Source organism: Oryzias melastigma, linkage group LG15 (genome assembly GCF_002922805.2).
Source record: "Oryzias melastigma strain HK-1 linkage group LG15, ASM292280v2, whole genome shotgun sequence".
Lineage (NCBI taxonomy): Eukaryota > Metazoa > Chordata > Actinopteri > Beloniformes > Adrianichthyidae > Oryzias > Oryzias melastigma.
In genome coordinates this window covers 8,648,747-8,671,781 of record NC_050526.1, presented here as the reverse complement: position 1 = coordinate 8,671,781, position 23,035 = coordinate 8,648,747, and the positions used below count along the sequence as shown (strand labels likewise).

The 23,035-nt window shown below is 40.1% G+C and overlaps 1 protein-coding gene across 3 annotated transcripts in view; it reads left to right on the top strand.

The window, feature by feature from the left end:
• dntt (deoxynucleotidyltransferase, terminal) overlaps positions 1-23,035 on the top strand; it is a 144,596-nt gene that overhangs the window by 115,272 nt on the left and 6,289 nt on the right. For 2 of the 3 annotated variants that reach the window (XM_024296427.2, XM_024296425.2), the window contains one exon: positions 13,820-13,915. The exons of the other annotated variant lie outside the window; for it this stretch is intronic. In XM_024296427.2, the coding sequence (XP_024152195.1) occupies positions 13,820-13,915 (96 nt within the window). The remainder of the gene's footprint in view (positions 1-13,819; positions 13,916-23,035) is intronic. 3 annotated transcript variants of the gene reach the window in all.

Genomic DNA, 23,035 nt, shown 5'->3' with positions numbered 1-23,035 from the left:
TATGCGAATCAGACCTACGAAATCCATACCGGATCGGTCGAGGCCCGGGTTAACAACGACCGCCATCGGTGCTGTTCACCGACAGGGTGCCGGTGGAAATTGGACTACTGTTGGTGGAAGAAGGAGAGGAGGAAGGCGGGTTCGTAGGGAGAGAGAGAAGAGGAAAGTCACTAGTGTTGGACTGAGAGTTGGGACTTTGAATGTTGGAACTATGACAGGAAAGGGTAGAGAGTTAGTGGACATGATGCAGAGGAGAAAGGTAGACATACTGTGTGTCCAGGAGACCAGGTGGAAAGGTAGCAAGGCTAGAAGTTTAGGAGCAGGGTTCAAGTTGTTCTATCATGGTGGAGATGGGAAGAGAAATGGAGTAGGAGTTATCCTAAAGGAGGAGTTTGTTAGGAGTGTTGTGGAGGTAAAAAGAGTGTCAGATAGAGTGATGAGTCTGAAGATAGAAATGGAGGGTGTCATGTTCAATGTTGTTAGTGGGTATGCCCCACAGGTAGGATGTGAGCTGGAAGAGAAGGAGAAGTTCTGGTTGGATCTTGATGAAGTGATGATGAGCATCCCTGGAAATGAGAGAGTTGTCATTGGTGCAGATTTCAATGGTCATGTTGGTGCAGGAAACCGAGGTGATGAGGAGGTGATGGGCAGGTTTGGTATCCAGGAGAGGAATGTAGAAGGACAGATGGTGGTTGATTTTGCAAAAAAGATGGAAATGGCGATAGTGAATACATTCTTTGAGAAGAGACAGGAACATAGAGTGACCTATAAGAGTGGAGGTAGAAGCACACAGATAGACTACATCTTGTGTAGACGGTGTAATCTGAAGGAGATCAGTGACTGTAAAGTAGTGGTTGGTGAGAGTGTTTCCAGACAGCACAGGATGGTGGTGTGTAGAATGACTCTGGTGGTGAAGAAGATGAAGAAAGAGAGGGCAAAGGCAGAGAAGAGGACAAACTGGTGGAAGCTGAAAAAAGAAGATTGTTGCATGACTTTTAAGAAACAGTTGAAACAGGCTCTGGGTGGTCAGGAGGTACTCCCAGATGACTGGATAACTACAGCTAATGTGATCAGGGAGACAGGTAGGAGTGTACTTGGTGTGTCATCAGGAAAGAGAGTTGATAAGGAGACTTGGTGGTGGAATGAGGAGGTGCAGGAGTGTATACGGAGTAAGAGACTAGCTAAGAAGAAGTGGGACACTGAGAGGACTGAGGAGAGTAGACAGGAGTACAGGGAGATGCAGCGTAAGGTGAAAGTAGAGGTGTCAAAGGCCAAACAAAGAGCTTATGATGACTTGTACGCTAGGTTGGGTAGTAAGGAGGGAGAGACTGACCTGTACAGATTAGCAAGGCAGAGAGATCGAGATGGGAAGGACATGCAGCAGGTTAGGGTGATCAAGGATAGGAATGGTAATGTGGTGACAGGTGTCAGTGGTGTAATGGAAAGATGGAAAGAATACTTTGAAGAGTTGATGAATGAAGAGAATGAGAGAGAACAAAGAGTAGAAGAGGTGACGGTTGTGGAGCAGGAAGTAAGAAAGATTAGTAAAGGTGAAGTGAGAGGGGCTTTGAAGAGGATGAAGAGTGGAAAGGCTCTTGGTCCTGATGATATACCTGTGGAGGTATGGAAGTGTCTAGGAGAGATGGCAGTGGAGTTTTTGACCGGGTTGTTCAACAGGATCTTAGGTGGTGAGAAGATGCCTGAGGAATGGAGGAGAAGTGTGATGGTGTGATTCGCCTACTCCAAATCTGATTGGTTGAAGCAACAGTTTGGTCGACGATTATTTTATGCTACAGGGCCCGCTGAACTGATTGTGAAGGCCTCCGGGCAGATTTCTTTGACCCTAGCAACAAATGGTGCTGCAATGTGATTGGTTAATGCTTAAATAGGAAAATACACGTCTGGAAGCAGCGCAACCAGGGAGACAGCAATGAAAAGACGAAGACAGAGCATTTGGAATTATAGAATATGTATTCACGGAAATAAATAATAATTAATATCAGTCTGTGATTCAGATATTTTTAGGCCAGCAGAGAAGGCCTTGCAGGCCCTGACGGCCCGCCACTGCATTTGTAAATCTGCAGAAAAGCGCATGTCTGGTTAGGTGTTACTGGCATGTTGGCCATGAGGAGCCAGGACCTGCTGCAAAGGGTTGTTTTCTTACTGACTGGCCTGCTGGTCCAAGCACTGGCTGGAAGGATAAACCATGGAAAACTGTAACTAGAGGGCAGGTGGTGGTGATAAATGCCAAATGAGAGAGTTAGTTGCTTTGCTCAAGGTTACATGAGTTTCTGTGACCCTCTAGGCCACTGCTAACTGTTTAGTCACATTTTCCGTAAGTTTTCACACATTTTCTTATTTACAGCAAACATGGCTTAATAGCAATGTTCATAAAGTTGTTGAGTTTCTTCTTTTTGGTCAAGTTTGCAAGCACATTTATGTAACACATTTTTTAAACTCTGCAAATAAAAAAGAAACACTGTTAATAACAAGAAACACTGCTCCAAATAAAATAAATTATGTTGTAAATAATAGAAACACTACAAATAAAAAGAAATGCTGGAGCAAATAAAAAAAGGAGAATCAGACTTTTGTCCGATGTGACAAATGTTACATCAGACGTGATTATAGGTGATTGTTTTTGCTATATGCAACGGCGTCACAAGAAGGAGAAAAGAGAAAGGATTAGGATTTGGAAGACAACCAAATGTAAACGTCTGTGGTTCGGAGCACACCCATGTGAAGAAATGTGTTTATAGTTTCCATGGTTTCTTCTCCGCGGAACGTGGTTCCCCCTCTTGGGGGAGGGCTCTGCATACCTCCATGATGAGGGATAGCTCTTAAAAATAATATTCCAGACACCACTATCCCTTCAAATGCCCCTACAATTGGAGGGGTATGGAGAGGCCAGAGGAGTAGGGGAAGAATTTGGAATCGGCCTCAGTGTTTATTATCAGTGTGTACTTTTAATGTGTTATTTGGTTAGGCCATGTAGCCCCAGGTCTAAAGGTAAACTGGAGGATGCTGGTTTATTGTTGTGTGTAGTGAGCAGAAAGACCACTAACATGAGAATTGAGTTCTGTAGCTTTGGTGGTCTTCCTATAAAGTGTCTACTCCAGACAAACACACCTAACAGGTACTGAGAGCCTGGGATGAAAACACATTTGATTGGAAACAACTGATAGCTAAAATGTTGATGCAATTGAAGTCCAAAGCATCCTAATGAAGCTTTCTTCCTTCCCAGGTAATCCACTTCCGCTGTGGCTTTTAAATATATATATATCAATTAATTTACAACAGCGTTTCTTTTGACTTGTAGCATTTCTAAATTAGCTGTAAAATATTTAACCTTTTCACACCAGAGACGTCACAGTAACACCTAAATAACACGTGCTTTTTGACCTTTGACTTTGACTATTCACTCAATGTAAATCAGTTGATTCCAGGGGTGCAACATGTCATGGCGGATTGCCCTCCACGCCCGCATCATTTAAATCAATTCACACCGTTCACATCGAACATGATTCAATGATTCAGAGTCTGTGTTTTAACATGCTTGTTCTGAAGTTTGTTAATAAACCTGATGCTTATTCTCATCCCCAAGACAGGGCGGCGTTCATGAACCAAGGGGTGTATTTAACCCCAACCCTGAAACTTAATCCAGACCTTAACCCTTCCTCCGGGTCTGTGTGACCAAGAAAAAAGTTCAGCACTGGCGGCACATGTTTAGAATATTACGTGCGAATAGTCACTTTCTATTTTCATAGGGATATTTTGAGTTCAGAGACTTACTTTATATATAATTTAATGTTTTGAAAAAAATTTATTTTGTCATTTTGTCTTTTTTTTTCCTTTCACTAATTCAAAAAATGATTGGAACTGACCCTATAACCGTGACACAATCTGAACCGTGATTTTTGTCTTCCACTGACACTGAAACTGATGTGAGGGAAATGCAGCTTTCCTCTGATTCAGAATCTGCTGGAATGATGTTAAATGGGTAAAGAGCTGAAGAGTTGCAGAAGTGGTGTGAACGGGTTAAAAAACAGAAAACTGCAGCCTGAGCTCTTCTCTTCTTCATCCCTTTGAACCAAAAACCTGTTGGCTGAAACTGCAAAAGGGAAAATGCTCCCTTGACAAGTGAGCAAACTTAATATGAACATTCATTTCTGGATACAGTTGCGATACGACTTGGTCACTTTGCACAGAGGTCAGAAAAACAATTAAGAAACTTTAATGGAATGATTGGGGAGTGTGAAGTGGGAGGGTTGCTGTAATAATGAAACATGATGATTGAGTGAGCCTGCTGATGCAGGGCTATAAAGTTGGCCCACCACCTTTTTGGCTTTATCTCTACTATAGATGTCGGTTTTATGCTCAATTACTCCTGAAGAAAGTTTAACCTCTTAGTCCCGCCGCAGCAATCAGGCATGTTCTGGATAAAATATATGAGCCCTATTATCTCTTAGTCCAAAATGGGCCTTTTTCCATGACAGAAATCTCACCTGACACTCTCCACAATGATCCTCAATGGAAGGCTGTGTTTACAGGGAGATATATTCACATGGTCACACTCACAGCTGATTGCATATTGGATTGTACATGATGTAGCTGCAATGCTACAAAAGACCCTTATCGTGTTATCTCACACTAAAATGTGATTGAGGTAGGAGCTTGCTGATCTGTAGCAGATAATAACCTGCTTGTCTTCCTAATATCTCGGCAGCTGAATGCCTGTACTGTGTTCAAGTTTGACACAGGTGATATCCAGGAGGAAGAGCAGAAAAACAAACAGTGTAGAAGTTATGAAGGAAAGAGATCTGCTTTGTGGGAACATGAACAAATGTTTTGAAATGAATAAAAATGATCCATATTTATACAAATATTTTAAAATGACACATTTCCCCCTAGTACATTCATTCCTTACTGACATCTGATCTGTCAGTTCCATCCCTGTTGTACCAATCAGTCTTTTATTAAGGAACTACTCAGGAAACAGCAGGCGGCCTGTGCCAGAGTCCACCTCCAAAGTATGGCTTTTTAGGTAGCAGCTCTTGTTCTGGTACTGTCCCTGCAGGGCACTGGCCCGCCTTGCAGAGGTGCGCCTGAACGTGAGAATGAGAAAGTGGCACTGTGGGTGCCAGCTGGGATCATGTGGTCAGTAGGAGGAGTAAACATGACTCCCTTCTGTACCAGCATGCGTGTTGACTGTTCCTGCAGAGAGTAATAAGAGTTTGTGGGTGGACGGGGAGTGATCAACCCCCCATAGTGCAGGGGGTTGTGGTAATCTTTTTATCCAAAAACATTTAGCGCACACATCATCTGACAAAAAAACGTAATAAATATTAATCTAGAGTGTCTCCAATTATGGTGAGATTTTGTCAGATATGAAGGAGAGTTGCTGCAGACAGGAAGCTGTGCAAAGGTCCCTGCAGGACCATGAGGTGGAAGCAGCATGGATCAGTCTGCCTCAACCTCATCTCATACAGAGTGAAAGATCACAGCTAATTAAAATATGTAAATGAGCATGAATACTCACCTAATAATGTAAAAATGATACATTTGATACTGCAAATCCAGCAAACACCAGAGGTTGACGTGTCTGCAGGAAGTCGAGCTGACATTGAGCCAAAAAAAGGAAGCACAAAAACTGACATGTTATCACGGACAGTCTTGACTTTTTTTAGGAATTGGTTTTCAATTCATAACAGAAACAACTAAAAGGAACCAGACTAGAAAACAAATGACCAAAAAGACTCCCTGAAACAGAAACATGTTACAAATCCCAAATGAAGCGTCAGTTAAGGGTCTTTTTGAGGCTGTGTTCACTTCATTTCAGGCTTTAACTGAGCTACAGAGAAAGTACAAAGAAAAAGGAACGAAAATATTAATATTAAAAAGCAAAGTAATAATAAAAATAACCTAAATCTCAAAGGCTTGTGCATCAGTGAACCACACTGGTGAGCACTCCAACATCTACAAACATATAAATGACCCTCGATCAGGGCACAATAATCAAAAGCCTCATGTTGTCATTTTAGGCCACAGACAGATGTCCCCCCATTAATGAGCATGTCTAAACAATCATAAAGCTTTGTAAATAACATGCTACAGAGCACACAGAGAATAGCCTGGTTTTTACATTATCTGAATAAATCATTGGTGAATACCTGATCCGAGTAGCTATACTTGGCACATTGAGGAAGAGCCTTGCTACTAGACATGACAAAGTCAGGGAATCCATAATGAGCTATCTTCTCTGCCACCTACAACCATTAGTTTGCTCCTTCTGGCAATAAACATGATGTCAAATTTAATTTCAGATTGAGGAAAAACCTTTAGTAATGCTGAGGACAAGCAGAAGAAGAAATAAACACCAACAAGTCATCGATATAAAATATATGATTAATGATCCTGTTTCCAACCACACTGCCAGTCTGATGTGCATTCATCTTTTTAGAAAGATACAAGTTATTCACTTTCAATTGTCTGTTTTAACAGCGCCTCCTTCATTTCTGAGCTGAGAACAATGGAGGACTGTGGGCGTCGAGCAGAGTCGAGGTACTTTTACACCAAACGTGATCTGCGTGGCAGAGGTGGCCAGCTCCAATGTTTATCAATGGTCGAGACTCGCTCTGAGACGAATTGAAGCCCCACGACGCGATATGAGCAACCGGCACAGCGCGAATTGAGCAGCACGACCAAAATGTAAATACCTGAAATTTGACAAGTTGCTGCGTTGCATCTGCCAATCAGGAACTCGGCTTTGGGCACGTGACGTTTTCAGTGAACAGATCCGAATACTAGAATACTAATCCAATAGAAGGGTTTTGTTCTGTTGCAGCGCGGCGGTTCGCTGGCTGCAACGCCCCCCTCCCTCTTGGGTTAATGCGGGACAGCTTCAAATTTAGTCACAGTCAGAGACCCAGACACCACGGAAGCGGCTCATCCAGACACACCCCGAGAGTGAGAGAAGATTTTTGACGATTTTTGTAGAACTCCTCACAATAAATAAATCTGATCTATGTGTCTTCCATTCATTGGAGGTGTGGGGTGCTCGCGCGCAGCTGTGTTGGTGCCCATCGGGGCGGCTGCTTTCCGTTGAGGTTCTATGCAGACGCGTGTAGCAGAATTTCAGACTTCTACTTCTATTCACAAGTTAATGCTACTATTGTCTCTCACTTTAAGAAATGTTTTTTTTAAAGATTTTTTTGTATATATTTTTTGTATTTTTGTAGATATTTAAAACCTTTTTTAAACACTTTCTAATAATTTCTGATCTAGTTATAAGACATTAGCAAGCATTAGCAATCTGTTTACAAGCCTTTACAGGACATTTATAAAGATGGGTAGATGTCTTACAGATGTCTCATAGGTGTCAAGAAACTCGAAGTCTCACAGAGATGTCTTATACATACTAATAAATTATTCAAATAACTGTGTATTTCCAAATAGTTCATTGATTGATTTGCATCCCCCTAATCTAAAGCAGTTGTCCCCAACCGCCGGTCCCTGGATCAATTGCCTCTCGGCCGTGGAAGAACAAATAAATTATACCAGTTTTTTTTTTTTTTTTGAGTTCCGGAAATCTTTTATTTTGAGAATCAATCAGATTCTCTCAATTAGTTTGAGCACTAAAAGCAGTCTGGCGGCGTGACATGCAAGATAAGTTGTATGTGGAACCCGTCTTTGCAAATGTATGCACCTGCTCTGGATGATAATCACCATTATCTTCATATCAGGATTTTTTTCCAGCTGCTTCCGAGTCAGCTGATGCTGTTTTTCCATGCAGGGGCGGCCGTGGTGCAGTGGTAGGGCGGTCGACTCCTGATCAAAAGTGAGCGGGTTCGACTCCTGCCTTGCCCGCCCATGTGTTGAAGTGTCCTTGGGCAAGACACTGAACCCCGAATTACCTCTGGTGGGAGGTTGGTGCCAGTGTTCGGCAGCAGAGCCACCACCAGTGTGTGAATGTGTGTGTGAATGGGTGAATGGGTCTGTGACTGTGAAGCGCTTTGGGCCCTTGAAGGAGGGTAGAAAGCGCTATACAAGTATACGCCATTTACCATTTACCATGTAGAAGTGGGGGTGTAGCCAGCTTGCCAGCGTGCTATTCAGCACTGCAGCACCTCTGTCAGGTGCAAAGGTTTCATACAAGCATCTTGAGTTGGAGTCTTTGTGACAAACCGGAAAAGTCGTGTGAATGAAAAAGAATCTGTGAATACATTAAACTGTGAATACTGAAATGCAAATAAGCGTGAGAACACTGTATATAGTATGCTAAATAATGTCTTTTTAAGCATTTTACCTGTAAGACATTTATAAAGCATTTGTTCATGTCTTCGTAATGAGCTGCTTGACATGCGTTAAACATTAAGACCTCTAGATGTTAATTAAACTCTTATGAAGACTTATAAATAAATTACTAATGCTTGTTCATGTCTTATATCTAGATTATTGAGGAATCATCTTATAAAGCATTACCATGTGTTTTGTAATTTATCTAGTCAAATGTCTTAGAACCCTCAATGAAGGTTGTAAAGAAAGAGGAGGTTCCTTGGCCACACCTGAAGCAGGTAATCAGTCATGAGTATGGCTTGAATATCTGGAAATCCTGCACATACAGCGGCTCTGAAAGATACAGAGGGGCGAGGTTGTGGAGTGCTTTGAAAGTTAAAATGAGGATTTTGTAGGTGATCCGGTGAGTTAGTGGTAGCCAATGGAGCTGCTGTAGGATGGGTGTAATATGCTGAATGGAAGGGGTTTGGGTTATTATCCGAGCAGCTGAGTTCTGAACCAGTTGAAGCTTACGGAGGGTTTTTTGAGGAAGTCCAGAAAGAAAGGAGTTGCAGTAGTCAATCCGGGATGTGACGAGACTGTGGACCAGGACAGCTGTGGAGTGAGGGGTGAGAGAGGGACGGAGACGACGGATGTTACGGAGATGAAAGTAAACGGTCCGAGTGATGTGGTTGATGTGGGTAGAGAAGGACAGAGGGCTGTCAAGGATGACACCCAGACTCTTAACCTGAAAGGAAGGGGATATGGAGGAGTTGTCGAGGGAGAGGGAGAAATTACAGTTTTTACTGAGGATGGATTTTGTGCCAACGATGAGAAGTTCAGTCTTATTGCAGTTTAATTTAAGAAGGTTTGCTATGAACCAGGACTTGACTTCACGTAGACATTCGGATAGGGAGGAAGGTGGAAAAGTGGAGCCAGGTTTGGAGGAGATGTAGAGCTGGGTGTCATCCGCGTAGCAATGAAACTGGACGTTGTGCTTCCAAAAAATGTAACCGAGGGGGAGATGGTAGATGATGAAGAGCAGGGGCCCCAGGACAGAGCCCTGGGGCACACCTGTGCTGACGGGGGCCACGGGAGAGGTGAATGATTTTAACTGGATGAACTGGGTGCGACCGGAGAGATAGGAATGGAACCAGCTGAGGGGTAGGTTGGTGATGCCAATATTGGAAAGTCTGTCCAGAAGGATGGGGTGGGAGATGGTGTCAAACGCTGCACTCAGATCTAGCAGGAGGAGGATGGAGATTGAACCGGCGTCTGCAGCAAGGAGGAGGTCATTGGTGATCTTGAGGAGGGCTGTTTCTGTACTGTGGAGGGGGCGGAAACCAGACTGGAGCTGTTCATATAAATTGTTGCTGGAGAGATGAGCACGGAGTTGGTTGGCAAAAGTTTTTTCTAGAATTTTTTAGATGAATGGGATGTTTGATATTGGGCGGAAATTATTGAGGTTGGAGGGGTCTGAACCAGGTTTTTTAAGTATGGGGGTGACGACTGCTGATTTGAGAGCAGAGGGGACAGTTCCAGTCTTGAGAGAGGCGTGAGTGAGTGGGGACAGAGAAGGGAGAGCAGCCTTGACCAGAGCAGTGGGTATAGGATCAAGCTGGCAGGAGGAGGTGTTGGATTCGTTAATAAGTTCAGTAATTTGATTAACTGACGGGAGGTTAAAATCAGAAAATAAGTGTAGTGGGGGAGTCAGAGCAGCAGGGATTGTATTTTGGGTTAAGGAAGGCTGAAGTTGCTGGTGGATTTGCTCAATTTTGGATGTGAAAAATGCAAGGTGTTACAAAAATCTAGGGAGTGGTGGTGGGGGGGGTTTGAATTTGGGCATGTTGTTGTTTTGGAGAGAAGAGAGGAAAAACGCCAATGTTAAAGGGTTAAGGTTTTAAATTGATTTATTCTGGAATAATATTCATATCTGTTTTTATTCATAGTAAAAGTTAAAAATGAAATTTTTCAAGTTTTAATAATGTTGTTTTAGAGTGTTCAATAAATGTTTGTCTTGTTCGGCAAAATTCTGACCCCTTGTGTGTTTGAGTTTGACACCCCTGGTCTAAAGAGAAGGGAAGCCTGTCACAAAGAACACACTTATGGCGTGTGGCATGTTTTTTCAGATTCTTACCTGAGCTCTAACAGTAGGATGAACATCTAATCAGCCTTCACAGGGCAACGAATAGCACTGATCAATCAAATGGACCTCACTGCTGATGGCGGCAGAGGCAACAGAAGGTGTTGAAAATACAATCAAATTGAAGGAAAAACGGGAAAGAAAAGAATGATGGACACATGCAGAAACGTTTCTAAAGTAAGGGAAGCCCATTTCAATTATTTCTATGAGCTGCATCTGTTCACTTAATGTTGTAATATTGTTCCACCCCCATCACCCCCACCTAATCAGGGTATCTTCACATTCACTTCTCCAGTCTCCCATCCACCCACTCAGAGCCTGCTGCCAGAGCCTAATACAAAAAAAAAGAAAAAAAAAGATTGTAAGTATTTATAGATTCTATTGAGCATGTTTTTGCATCACTAAAACATGAAATTCAATAGCAGGCTATTATCCTCTAAATCCTGCAACCTGTAATCTATTTTTCTGAAATTACAGCTTAAGGAGGACAAATGAGTTGAGTTTGTGGCTGTGGGGACACAGGGAGAGGACAAACATGGGAAACACAGAGTAAGGAAAGTGGAGGCTGAAAATGGGCTGAACCAGGAGGAGAACTCACTCGGTAGACAGATCTTCCTCCATTATTGATGAACCTGAATGGCAGAGGTTTTTGGAGAGCCTGGTGTTGAACTGCGTCTGCTTGTCATGTAACATTAATTGACACCACTCCTATTGGAGCCCTCAAACCTGTCCACCGTGGACTCCCGTTTCAGTTTACCCCATGACTTATTTATAGCCCCACTTGACTGAACAGTCATTAGCCAGGCTCAGGCTGATCCTGCGGTCAGGCGCTGCCATGCCCTCAAAATGAAATCCCACAGTTGTGAGGAGACATTTCTGGGCTTTTGGAAGGAGGGAATTCTTAAATCAAAAAATTGTTTTAAGGAGTCATTTATGTTCATTTAATGATCATATAAATGTTAATACCTCAAATCTGCTGAGTCACTATGGACACAGATTTAATGATTATTAATTATTATTACAGTGTTCAGTGGTTTATCAAGAGAGTTTCCATCTAAAAATAAACCACGGTAGGGGAAATTGGTGAAAATTCATCTTTATTTTCCTATGTTTATAAATGTTTTGAGACAGTAAAACTCATTCTCTTGTTTCAACTTTCAAAGTTCAAATCTTCAAAGAAAAATAGGTCAAATAAAACACAAAGATCTGATTGTGATGAAGATTTGTCAAACCGTATGCGTTCTGAACACAGAGATAGTTTGACAATAGTCTAGAGCAAATAAGGTCACAGAATACAGTGTTTTGTGTAAAAAAACAAAACAAAGTAAAAAGCACATAAAATTGCTCTGAAAAAAAAAAAAAAAATCAGTGAAGCAACGAGACCTGAAATGTGAATGCAGTATAGTGAGGAACCACTGCAATCTGGAGCCACAGCTAGAGACTGACTGCAGCAATCTGATGGATAAACAGATTCAAATCAGAAACTGAATGAAGTTGTTCTGTTAAGATGGAAGGTTTGATAAAATGATTTAATTAGCTATGATTTAAGACTCAGTCCCATCTTAAGCATGTTTTTTGGTCTTTTAAAAATGTTCTTCTAGCATTTTTTTCGTAATGGAAGACATATAAATTAAGCTTAACATCTTATTTTTGAGTTTTTCTTTTAAATAAAAATCGTTGTGAATCAGGAGTAGATAAAAAGGTTTCAGAGAGCTTGTAGTTGTGACGTAGAATTAACAATCCGTGGGTCTTAAACTCCTTCGTCCAGCCCATTGTGCTGCATCCACGTACAGACAAATAGATCCATGAACATCTTAGTTTTCCTGGTCTGAGCTGGATCCTGGATCAAACTATACGACTGGATAGCTCTGATAATGATCACCATTTTTGTTGCACCTCTAATGTTGGCTTGAGGTTAAGGGCTGTAAGTTAGTGGAAGAGAGTGTAAGCTATGGGATCATGGGAAACATTGGGTGGCACACTCCACGCCAGCAGTCCCGCCCACTACTCAGAAGTTTATTTCTAATGAACAGCAACAGAAACAATGTCCTAGAAAACAACCAGATTTTAGAATTTGGGCTAAAGGTAAATCAAACCAAACAGCATAATTGTAATTAAAAAAACACTTTTAAAATAAATCAAACAATGATAGTAGTGGAACTTAAAGAGGACCCTAGGACAGGACAAAATTTGAATGTCTCTGAATGTTCAGCCGTCCTGTTGTCAATAACTCAGCTCATGAATGAGTGCAGATCAATCCGTTCACCCTAATAACAAACACTTGTGTTTGACAGGGCCTACATTTTATTGTAGCAAAATAAACTCACTGTCCATAGAGATGGACTGCTTCAGAATAAATTGTTTGAACACACTTTGGTGTTCAAAGACAGTGAATCACAATGGGAAACGTACTAAATCAACCTGCTCATTAATATGCCTTCAACCATTGTTGGTCTAAAACAACCCATACAAACCAACAGTGAGTCTGATCTTTTTAGTAATTAAATATTCAACAAAGCACTAACTCAACCACCCCCTCTTTGTCATGGATGGTGGTGGATGAAGGACCCACACGGAGGAGTCCAGGCTTGGTGAACGGAACATAAAACATTTAATAAATGAACAGAAATATGACAAAACCCCAGAAGCAACAACAACAAAAAAAGGTTTTAGAGCAGAGCAGATGATCCGACACCGAGGAACTGAGAACCAGACACTTTAATCCACTGAGCTTGATGGACTAAATTTACTTTTTATTTTGGACTGTAAAGTTCTGGTCTAAGAATAATCATGTTGGAGTCCTAAAGTTTCTTTTCCAACTTCAGTTTGTTTACGTGGTCATTTGTGGACAGTTGTTTATTTTAGCATTTTTTTAGGATTTTTTCTATTAAATGAAGGAACTTATTTTGAGACCCAAACTTTGGAGATTTACTGTTAGTCTCTTTAATCGCACAGCTCAAGGTTGGTGCTCTAAAGCAGGATGACCTTCACAGACGGTTTTTGTGTCAGTTAAGCTTTACTCTCAAGTTATGGATAAAAAAACTAAACGGAGTTCAGCTGTGCTTCAAGTGTGTGAGGAAAAAGTGAGTACGGGAATACAGGCAAAGGATACCAAGCTTTTGAAAGACAATTCAAACAAAAAAAAAAACATTGAAATGAATAGAAATTAGGAATTAAATGAGTTCCTTTCAGTTTTCTTTTGATATGAATCAAACTAACATTATTGTTTTTAAGCATTTCTGCCAATTTATCCCTTTATTCTGTCCTGTGTAGATAACAATGGTAAAACATCACAACTTAACACCTAAAAGTCAAATTAAAACATTATCTTTTCCCTTTTTTTACAGTATAAGGTGGGAACTCAGCTGTAAAGCACATTTTGATTTTACTCTTTCCAACCAGCAGTGGGAGATGCAGTTGGTTACTGAATCTTTCCACATTCAGGAGACTTACAGCAGCGACAGCTCAGCAGACTCATGCGGAATTCTCCAACTGAAGGTAAAAGATGGAGGAGTTTGTAAATCCATTTAATCAGTTTCAATTGTTCATCCTAAATACGTCCTCTTTTACCTGCATACGTTACTCAAAGTAAAACGTTGTCCTAGAAAACAACACTGTTATGGGGTGGGGGTGGGGGGGGAGGTAACGTTTTAAAAACACATCAAAAGATGATCATTGTGGGACTTTAAAGTAGTTTTCAGCTCCACTGTAAAACACTTGGTGAGTCTTTCTGGGAAAAGTGTTTTATAAATAAACTTTATTTACTTTCAGTGGAGATAACCCACTACTAGGATGACTTCAGTGTTCCTGTTAATGAGTCCTCAGGATGTCACTGCAGTCCAAAGACTTTTATCTGATAATTAGAGTGAGGAATATATTAATTTAAGTTAAATGTGTTTATTCCTTCCATAAAATGACTCCAGAGGGCTTGGCTGACATCAAGACAGAATTCATCAGGAATGTTGACAGAGAAGGCCCATACTTTTTCACGGTGCTATCTTAATTGATTTTTAGTGAGGGAAGCTGACACAGCAGCATCACATATTCTAAAGCAGGAAGCAGATTCCTCAAGCAGAACCGCTTCTGCTGAACAAAGCAATTAATTATTCATGGTCTTCAGATGAGCAGAGAAATTTAATTTATTGTTATCATTAGAAAGACATGCTGTTTGGGTCTGAGATCTGAGAGGCTGTGGCAGCAGACGTCTACTGATGTGTTTGAGAAGGACTCACTGAGGATTTCCAATGTTCTGTCCTCAGCTCCAAACATTTTTCCAACAAGCAGTCTTTGATTTAACTCTAATTGTTGTGCAGAGGAAGATAAGGACATTTTCTGTGATGATTTGGATTTTCCAATCCAAAGAAGAAAAGGACGAGAACTTTTTAGGAGGTGATAAGAAGAGTAAACATAGAGTTTATATTCTAAAATGGGCTTACAGTAAGTAACATGCCAATAACTCAAGTGATTCAAAGACAACAGAGACTGTAGGTCTGGGCTGATAAAATAGTTTAATTGATTTGAATCAGTTTAAGCTTAATAGATCAATAACAGAGATTGAAATTAATCAAGCAAATAAAGCTAAAGTCAGCTAGCTTCATGCTAACTTTTAATGGAATTTCCCAAGGACGGCTAATGCTAATGCTCGGTCGACCTAAACATACATTGTGTAATGCTACAGCGCGATCGCCACCTAGTGTCCAAACTGAAACGTCCTCCAGGAGAAGCAGAACAATGTTTCCAATGTTAATGATCTGAACATTTTAGTTAGAACTTCTCCTTTAGAGAATCCATGTATGATATTAACTATTAATGATTTCATTGATACATTTACACTATGTGAACTGGATCAGATTAATATAAATATATCCAACACAGATAGTAGATTATTAATGTATTTATAAACAAATTTGTTAAATGTGTAAACTGAAAATTGAATTGAAATTGAGTCAAAAATAATTGCGATCAAACTGATCCAGGCTCCTGTGAACAGAATCAAATTGTTTCTGGTAATTATTGATACCCAGCCCTTAAAGTCTGTTTATGTGGTGAAAAACATTCTACACACACCGGTACAAGATTGAAAGTAGCTAAAGGGAAATGTATAAACATACTAATGAGCTACAGGCCAAGAGTTTGTAGATTTATTCCTTGACTATCAGACTTGCATAAAACCTTTTGTAAGAAAATATAACAACTTTTTTATTTTCCCCTGACGTCAAACAGAAACAATGACCTTAAGTGTTAGTGTCCATAAACCGATTGTCGATCTAATTTGTTCAAAGAAGGACCGTATGCAACGGAAATTCTGAAGTGTCAACAAAGGCTACATTATGAGGACACAGCCTAATCAACTGAATAACTTTGATTTGCAAATGTTTACTCCTCTGCAGCAATGAAGCAACATAACACTAGGGAAGTCAATTGAGGATCCCATTGTTTTTGATTAGAACATCATTATTTTTTATTCCCCTTGCCTCTGTCCGATCTTCGGGCTGATTAGCAGGCGGGTGGAGGATAGGTGATGCCAATAGCAGTAAACTCAATAGCTCTTTTATAGGCAGCGCTGCTTTATGGTGCTTGCACTAATTGCCGGTGTGATTAGTGAGGTGTCCATGGCCTCTTTTGCTATGCAGGCTGTCCTGTGAGCTGAGCTCTTGCAGACCCAAGCTCAGGGGAAATGTGGGCGTGTGGCTGATCATTGCAAGAAAGACACAGGGGCATAATCGGCTTTGACTTTTTCTGCCCCTGTCAGCCTTTCGCCGTGTGCTGCAATAAAGCTGAACTATCTCGAAGCAATCTTTTGTTTGTCTTGATGGCCCTTTTTTTAAAATCTTCAAAAAATATATTTATATTTTTGACTTCATCTGCTTTGTTAAAGTCTTAAGACAGATGTTCTTAAACATAAATAAAGTCATATTTCTGTCATTTGTATAGCTGTACAATTACAACAAAGTCACTTATAAACTAGTGCTTTTCTTTTATTTTGTTTTAAGAATCTACTTCACTATATTGGTGTTACTATTTTAGAATCATGTTTCTGCATAAGTGACATTCAAAGAATTTAACCCTTTAACATCAGTGACGCTTAAACACAAAATCTTTAACATATTGCAACTTTTCAGACATTATTATTACAATCATTCCAGTAGATTTTGAAGGAGTGGTTCCTCCTTCAGAATCTACTGGAATTGTTGTGTTAAAAGTAGAAAATTTGCAGTAAATCAAAGGACATAAACACTTGAGCTCTAGTGTCAAAGGGTTGTTTCTGAATACCACATGCTTAAGTTTTAGCTCTGTCAGCAAACTCCTTTTATGGGTTTGTCTCAGCGGGTTTATGATGAATCTTCCTTCAAGATTTTGCTGTATTTTGTTGCTTTTTATATATTATTGAAAGCCTGAACTGGACAAAGCTGCAAGAAAATTCATGTTGTCGTTAAAGTTTAAGATAAACAGCAATCTATAGAGTCGTGCACCTTTCATCAGAGCGGTTTTAGCAACCTGAATCCTAGAGAAATAAGCCTTTTGGAAAAACACGCTCTGGCTGTGGAATGATGGCTTTCTCCATGATGTGTGGCCTTTTAGCTCATGTTTGTACAGAACTTTTTTTATTGAGGATAATCTTCAGCCTCGTTTTCACTGAGCGGTCTGGTCCAGTACAGTAAGGAGTTAATTCTGGCGAGCGTTTCCTCTCCTTTAAGCCTCGCTTCCATGCGGTTCATTTTCACGGTGCATGCGTGGTGTAGATCACAAGCGTGTCATTGCATTTTTGTAGTGCAATGACTAGAAAAGCAGCAAGAATGGAGGTCATCCAGCAGCTCGTCTTTATTATGCACTACTTTTTGTACATCATGTAAAACAGGAATTTAATGTTGTTTGACAGAAAATTGTGGGAACACAAAATGATTCTTCAGCATGCAGTGTAACATAAAAAAAGTGAAAACTGTAGCTTCAAAACCAGCCTGGATTTCTGGTCGTCTTAGTTGCGTTTGGCCTGCAGCTCCATCCATCCGTTCATCCATCAAACTGAGAGCCAGAACCTTCAGAGAGAAGATGACTGGCAGCAGAGAAAGGGCAGATGTTTTGCAAGGACTGATCTGAGTCAAGTCCACGAAGACCGTCATTACACGGCAAACAGAGAAACATGTCACTGATCAGAGCCTCATTAAGTCAAGGACACAGGCTCGCAGTAACACAAAGCTGCCATTCTGGACTGTGGAACTGATGGCTTGCCAGGTTCTGGCAGTGAGAGTCTCAGGCAGATAACCTCCCTTCTAATTAGCCTCCTCTTTGCTCCTGCTCTCCCAGCTCCTTCTTAAAGCTCCAGAACAAAAGCAGCTGCGTACATTTGAAATATTGCTCTCCATGTATGCCTACGGGGAGAAACTGGTAGGTGCATACGGTTTGTGGATTCGTCTCACACACACCTCGTGCTCTTTTGAGGTAAATAAATAAAGCAGCATCTACCTGAGGGTATAAGGATGGTAGGAGCCGAGTAAAGTGGAAAACAATAAAACAGAGGACTTTGAGCAAATTGCTTACATAGAGAATCTCATCTGTGCAGGATCCTTTCTCCTTTAGCTAAATCTCTGGGGTGATTTTCGGTTTTCTCTAAACAATGAGCCAAACCATGTGATGCTGGAAATTTGCTCTTATCAAAATCCACTTTAGCCCTGTTTGGGGCTCTTTTTTATTTCTAAGAATTCCTCCCCCACCTCTGCCTCGGCGCTATCACCTCTCTGGTTCATGCAGCCCAGACTGCCACATCATAAATGGAGGCAGCGTGTCTGCATTTGTTTTGATTGACTGAAGCCAGAAATGGGCTCAGAGTTGTGAGAGCAGCAACAATGAAGGCGGTGGCAGGGCGATTAACAGAGCTCAGAATATTGGAAGTCTAATTTAATGCTTTTCTCCTACAACGCAGGCAGCAGTTGTCAGAATGGAAGAGGAGATCGATGGGATTTAAACTGTGACTTAAACTGCTTTAGACTCCTATTTAACAGAAAATTCAATGCACTATTTCTCCTCTAGAGGCTTCTGCGTTTATTTCAGCTTCACATTTACTGATTGTGTACCTCATCCATCTTCTTTCACACATATTTCTCTGTCATTGCAGACTGTTGAAATTCCATTTGTTCAAAATGTTGACTAAAAATCCTGTCACTTGTGAACATGGCACAAAAACTTTTATCCTTAAAAAAATGTAAACAAAATTGATCTAATCCTCAATCTGAGACGTCCCTTCAATATTCTAAAACTTCTCATCTTACAAACTATAGTTTTAAAAAATCGAACTAAAATCCACTCAGAGGTCAAACTAATACGAGTGTCCTGTTCTTTTTCTGGAATGATTCAAGAGAATTCAATCAAATTAGAATATATGAAGCGAAACTATTCAAAATACAGAGTGCAGAAGGATAGGATGACTACTGACATACTGGGTGATGGTAACACTAATGGAATACATTCAACTTCAAGACACTCAAAAAACATTTTCAGAGTCATGTGGAGCGACATCTTTTTTCCTACACTGTTTCTAAATGTGCATTCTCACAGAACGCGACTTGCGTGTCTGAGGCGGCCCGTTTTAATGTTACGGCGCGATCGGAGGCAATCTGAAATCCAGTGGCGGGATATAAGCAGTGAGTGCTGTGCGGCGGTCTGGCAGCAATTCCATTTGAGCGACGAGGCATGAATTGGGTGACGGAGGCAAAATATAAATATCTAAAGTTTGACAGGTCACCACATCGCATCTACCAATCAGGAACTCAGCTTTGGGAACGTGACATTTTCAGAAGGGCTGGATTGATAAAACTGATCAATCAATTTGGATTGATTTAAGCTTAACAGATCAATAATTGATTCATAAAACTATGGATCGCTCTAGGACATAAAGCTAAAGTCCACTAGCTTGATGCTAACGTTTAATGGAATTTCCCATAGGACAGCAAATGCTAATGCTCGCTCGACCTAAACATAAATTACTGACTAAATGAACGTCTTTATAAACTCACAGACAGAAATATGACAAACTATTGTAAGGATATAATTTTTAAAGTAACTATTTGTGGCCTAAAACATAACTTTTTGCTCATTCTTTCTTCTTTTTCTGGAATAAGGTGTACTGCTATAGCGCGATCGCCACCTAGTGGTGAAACTGAAACGTCCTCCAGAAGAAGCAGAACAATGTTTACATGTTAATGATCTGAACATTTTAGTTAGAACTTCTCCTTTAGAGAATCCATGTAACTCTGGATGATATTAACAATCTCATTATTTCACTGATACATTTACAGTATGTGAACTGGATCAGATTAATGTAAATATATTCAAAACAGATAGTAGATAATTAATGCATTTTAAACACATTTGTATAAATGTGTAAACTCAAAGTTGAATTGAATTGAGAGGATCAAAAGAATCTAAAAATATATACCGTATTTTTCGGACTATAAGTCGCACCGGAGTATAAGTTGCAGGGGCCAAAAAATGCATAATGAAGAAGAAAAAACCATACATAAGTCGCACTGGAGTATAAGTCGCATTTTTTTCAAGTAATTTATTTTACAAACTGGTTGAAAAAAACGATATTACATCATCCTGGAAGGTAAGTTATAACATTCATAAGTGAATAGAAAACAGGCTGAATATGTGTCAACATATATTCACATATTAGCATCATGAAAAAAACGAAAAGGTGTAGCATTTATATAACATAACAGTTTTATTTAACTATAGCCTCAAGAACTCATCAACTTTGTATCTTTACTGTAATTAATTGCACGCAATCTCACTCCATATCACTAAATCCGTTAAATTCTTCGTCCTCTGTGTCACGTCTGAATAACTAAAGTAAATAAAGTAATTGCATAGATCACCATAAGAGGGCACTCTAGACTTACGGTCCATATCTCATCTCATTAAAAATTCGTATATAAGTCGCACTGGAGTATAAGTCGCAGGGACATTCAATCTATGAAAAAAACCGCGACTTATAGTCCGGAAAATACGGTAATCAAATTGATCCAGGCTTGGGTGAATCAGATTGAATAATTTCTGGTAATTATTATTCATACCCAGCCTTAGTTTTCAGTGACTCAAGCAGCGGGTCGAATATTAATCTGAGTGCTTTTGTCTTGAACTTCCAGAGGTGGGGACTCGAGTCACATGACTTGGACTCGAGTCAGACTCGAGTCATGAATTTGACGACTTTAGACTCGACTTGGACTTTCCTACCTCTGACTCGTGACTTGACTCGGACTTTGATATACATAACTTGTGACTTGACTCGGACTTTAGCCCTCTGACTCGGAAAGACTTGCTATTTTTCCCCCAAATCCACGGATTATAAAGTATATTATAAAGTATATCGAGAAAAAGCCGCGCCGCGGTCTCTGTCTGTGTATGTTTACATCCGTGTGTCGGCCCAACATCCAATCAAATTAGAGCCACTTTTGATTCATGTGACAGCCCAACCAATCAAATTGCAGAAAAACAAAGCCCCCGCCTCCCCTTTAAAAGCGCGAGTTCCTGACGGTGTTTTTAGTTCTGGCATAAAAGTTTAGAGATCGTCCACAACAAACGGTTTGCGGTTCACAGAACATGTGGATATAAGGATTACTCACAGAGATTCAACAACAACCAACTTCATCTGACTGTAGGAGCAGCAAAATCAAGTAAGTTCTGAGTGAAAGCTGATGGTAGCTTAGCGACTAACCGCTGGCTGCTGTTAAATGAATGGGACTGTAAGCTCTGTTAGCACTGTGACACCGTGCAGCTCAGAATAATCACAGAGTGACAACAGGTGATTTTGACATTTCCACAGCTCAGATCTTTACCTGGGATCTGGGCGGGACGCGAGTGATCATAGCGGGACAGCAGGGCTGCTGGGGACCCGGGCTCGGTTGTTTCCTGATACAAATCCAGCAAACGTATTATAGAATTCACGGAGATGCTGCATGAGGGTTTTTTCTTTCCCCTATTTTTCGGCTTACCACTTTTGCTGCTTTAAGCTTTGTGGTGTGTTTTAGTAAAAAAGCATCCTCTTTCTCTGGGGGTCACATTCCCTCTTGAATATTTGCTGCTTTCCTTCCTTTTTTCATTGACAAAATGTTTACATTTACTGCTTTAAGAGTTTTCGGTTTGCATGTCTTTATTTTAGTGTTTCACCTGCTATATAAAAAAGAGATTTGTCCACCATAAATACAATTTATTTGATTCTAATGAATTTAATCATGAATATACTCATAATCTCTGTATTCAGAGTATTTCCTGTTCAAGTACAGCGTGAACAAAGTAGTATTTTATGCATAGCTTTGCAATATTTATATATAAAATTTCATGTGAATAGTCACTTTCTAAATATATGTACAAAAATATACATGCATACACCACATTTAGTTTTACATTTAGCATTTTCGTTTTGAATCCTACTTTTCTGTCTTGAATACAGAATTTAACTTAACTCCTGTTAACTTAATGTGAGATATGTTGACAGTAAGTTGACAGAAATTTTGTACTGAATACAAAAAAATATATATATAGTTTTCCAAACAACAAAAAATAATCTCACAACAGAAATGTTAAACATAAACCTCGATATACTATTCATATATTTTTTTTAGTTTTTTTAGAGTCAAACTAAACCACTCTGCATTTTACGTTCTTCCTCAGTTCTTCTTCTTTTATCCGCTCTTTTTATAAAAAACATGCTGATATGAAACAGAATCATAATTTGATAAATATACTGGTTTATTAATTTAGACTGAAAGAGTCAGTACCTCATCACCCACAAGCTTAAGTGCACATCACTGGTCTGTAGTGAGGGGATTTAAAGGGACCATACCATGAAAAACCAACTTTTTGAGCTTTTATGTGTATTTTAATGTTCATTCCTCACATAAAGAACTCCAAAGTGGTATTTTGATTCATTCATACATTTCTGAGTTATCCTCTACAAACTGAGGTCTTAGCAGCAGCCCCTCCCATATCCACGAAAACGAGCGGGTCCTCAAGATCTGATGTCACAAAGTGAGACCGCCCTTTCAGGAAGAGTATGCTCTGATAGCTCCGCCCCAAAACATGTTCATTTTATATGCAGAATATCGTATATCTTCCAGTTGTGTCTTTAATAAATTCCAGCTCAAACAGTTTGTTACTTTAGATGCGGGGGCTCCTTTAAGACCCCCCATTGGGCACAGTCGTTGAGTGTATTTTTGTTGTGAAGAAGTGTAGCGATAACGAATACACACTGCTGGCTCTAGAATGAAATCAAATGGGCAGCAGCCACATGCAGCAGCAGGCTGAGCGTCAGGAATCCAGTTGTTTTACTTCTGGATAGGACAAAAACTGAAGAAAATAGCTGGTAGTATTTCATAAATGTGTTTTTCATTGTTCCAAATGTAATATATGATCATATATATGGATATAGTTCACTCTGAAAGACTTAAGAAAATCATGGTATGACCCCTTAAATATCCAGACTACCCTGGTTCCCTGCCATCTCCATCTTACCTCATTTCAAATGTGGTTAACTGCGTTTTTGTTATAAATAAATTATTTTGGATTTTTGAAGTGGAGATGCATCAACTCAGTGGGAATTTAGCTAAAATGCTTTCAAAA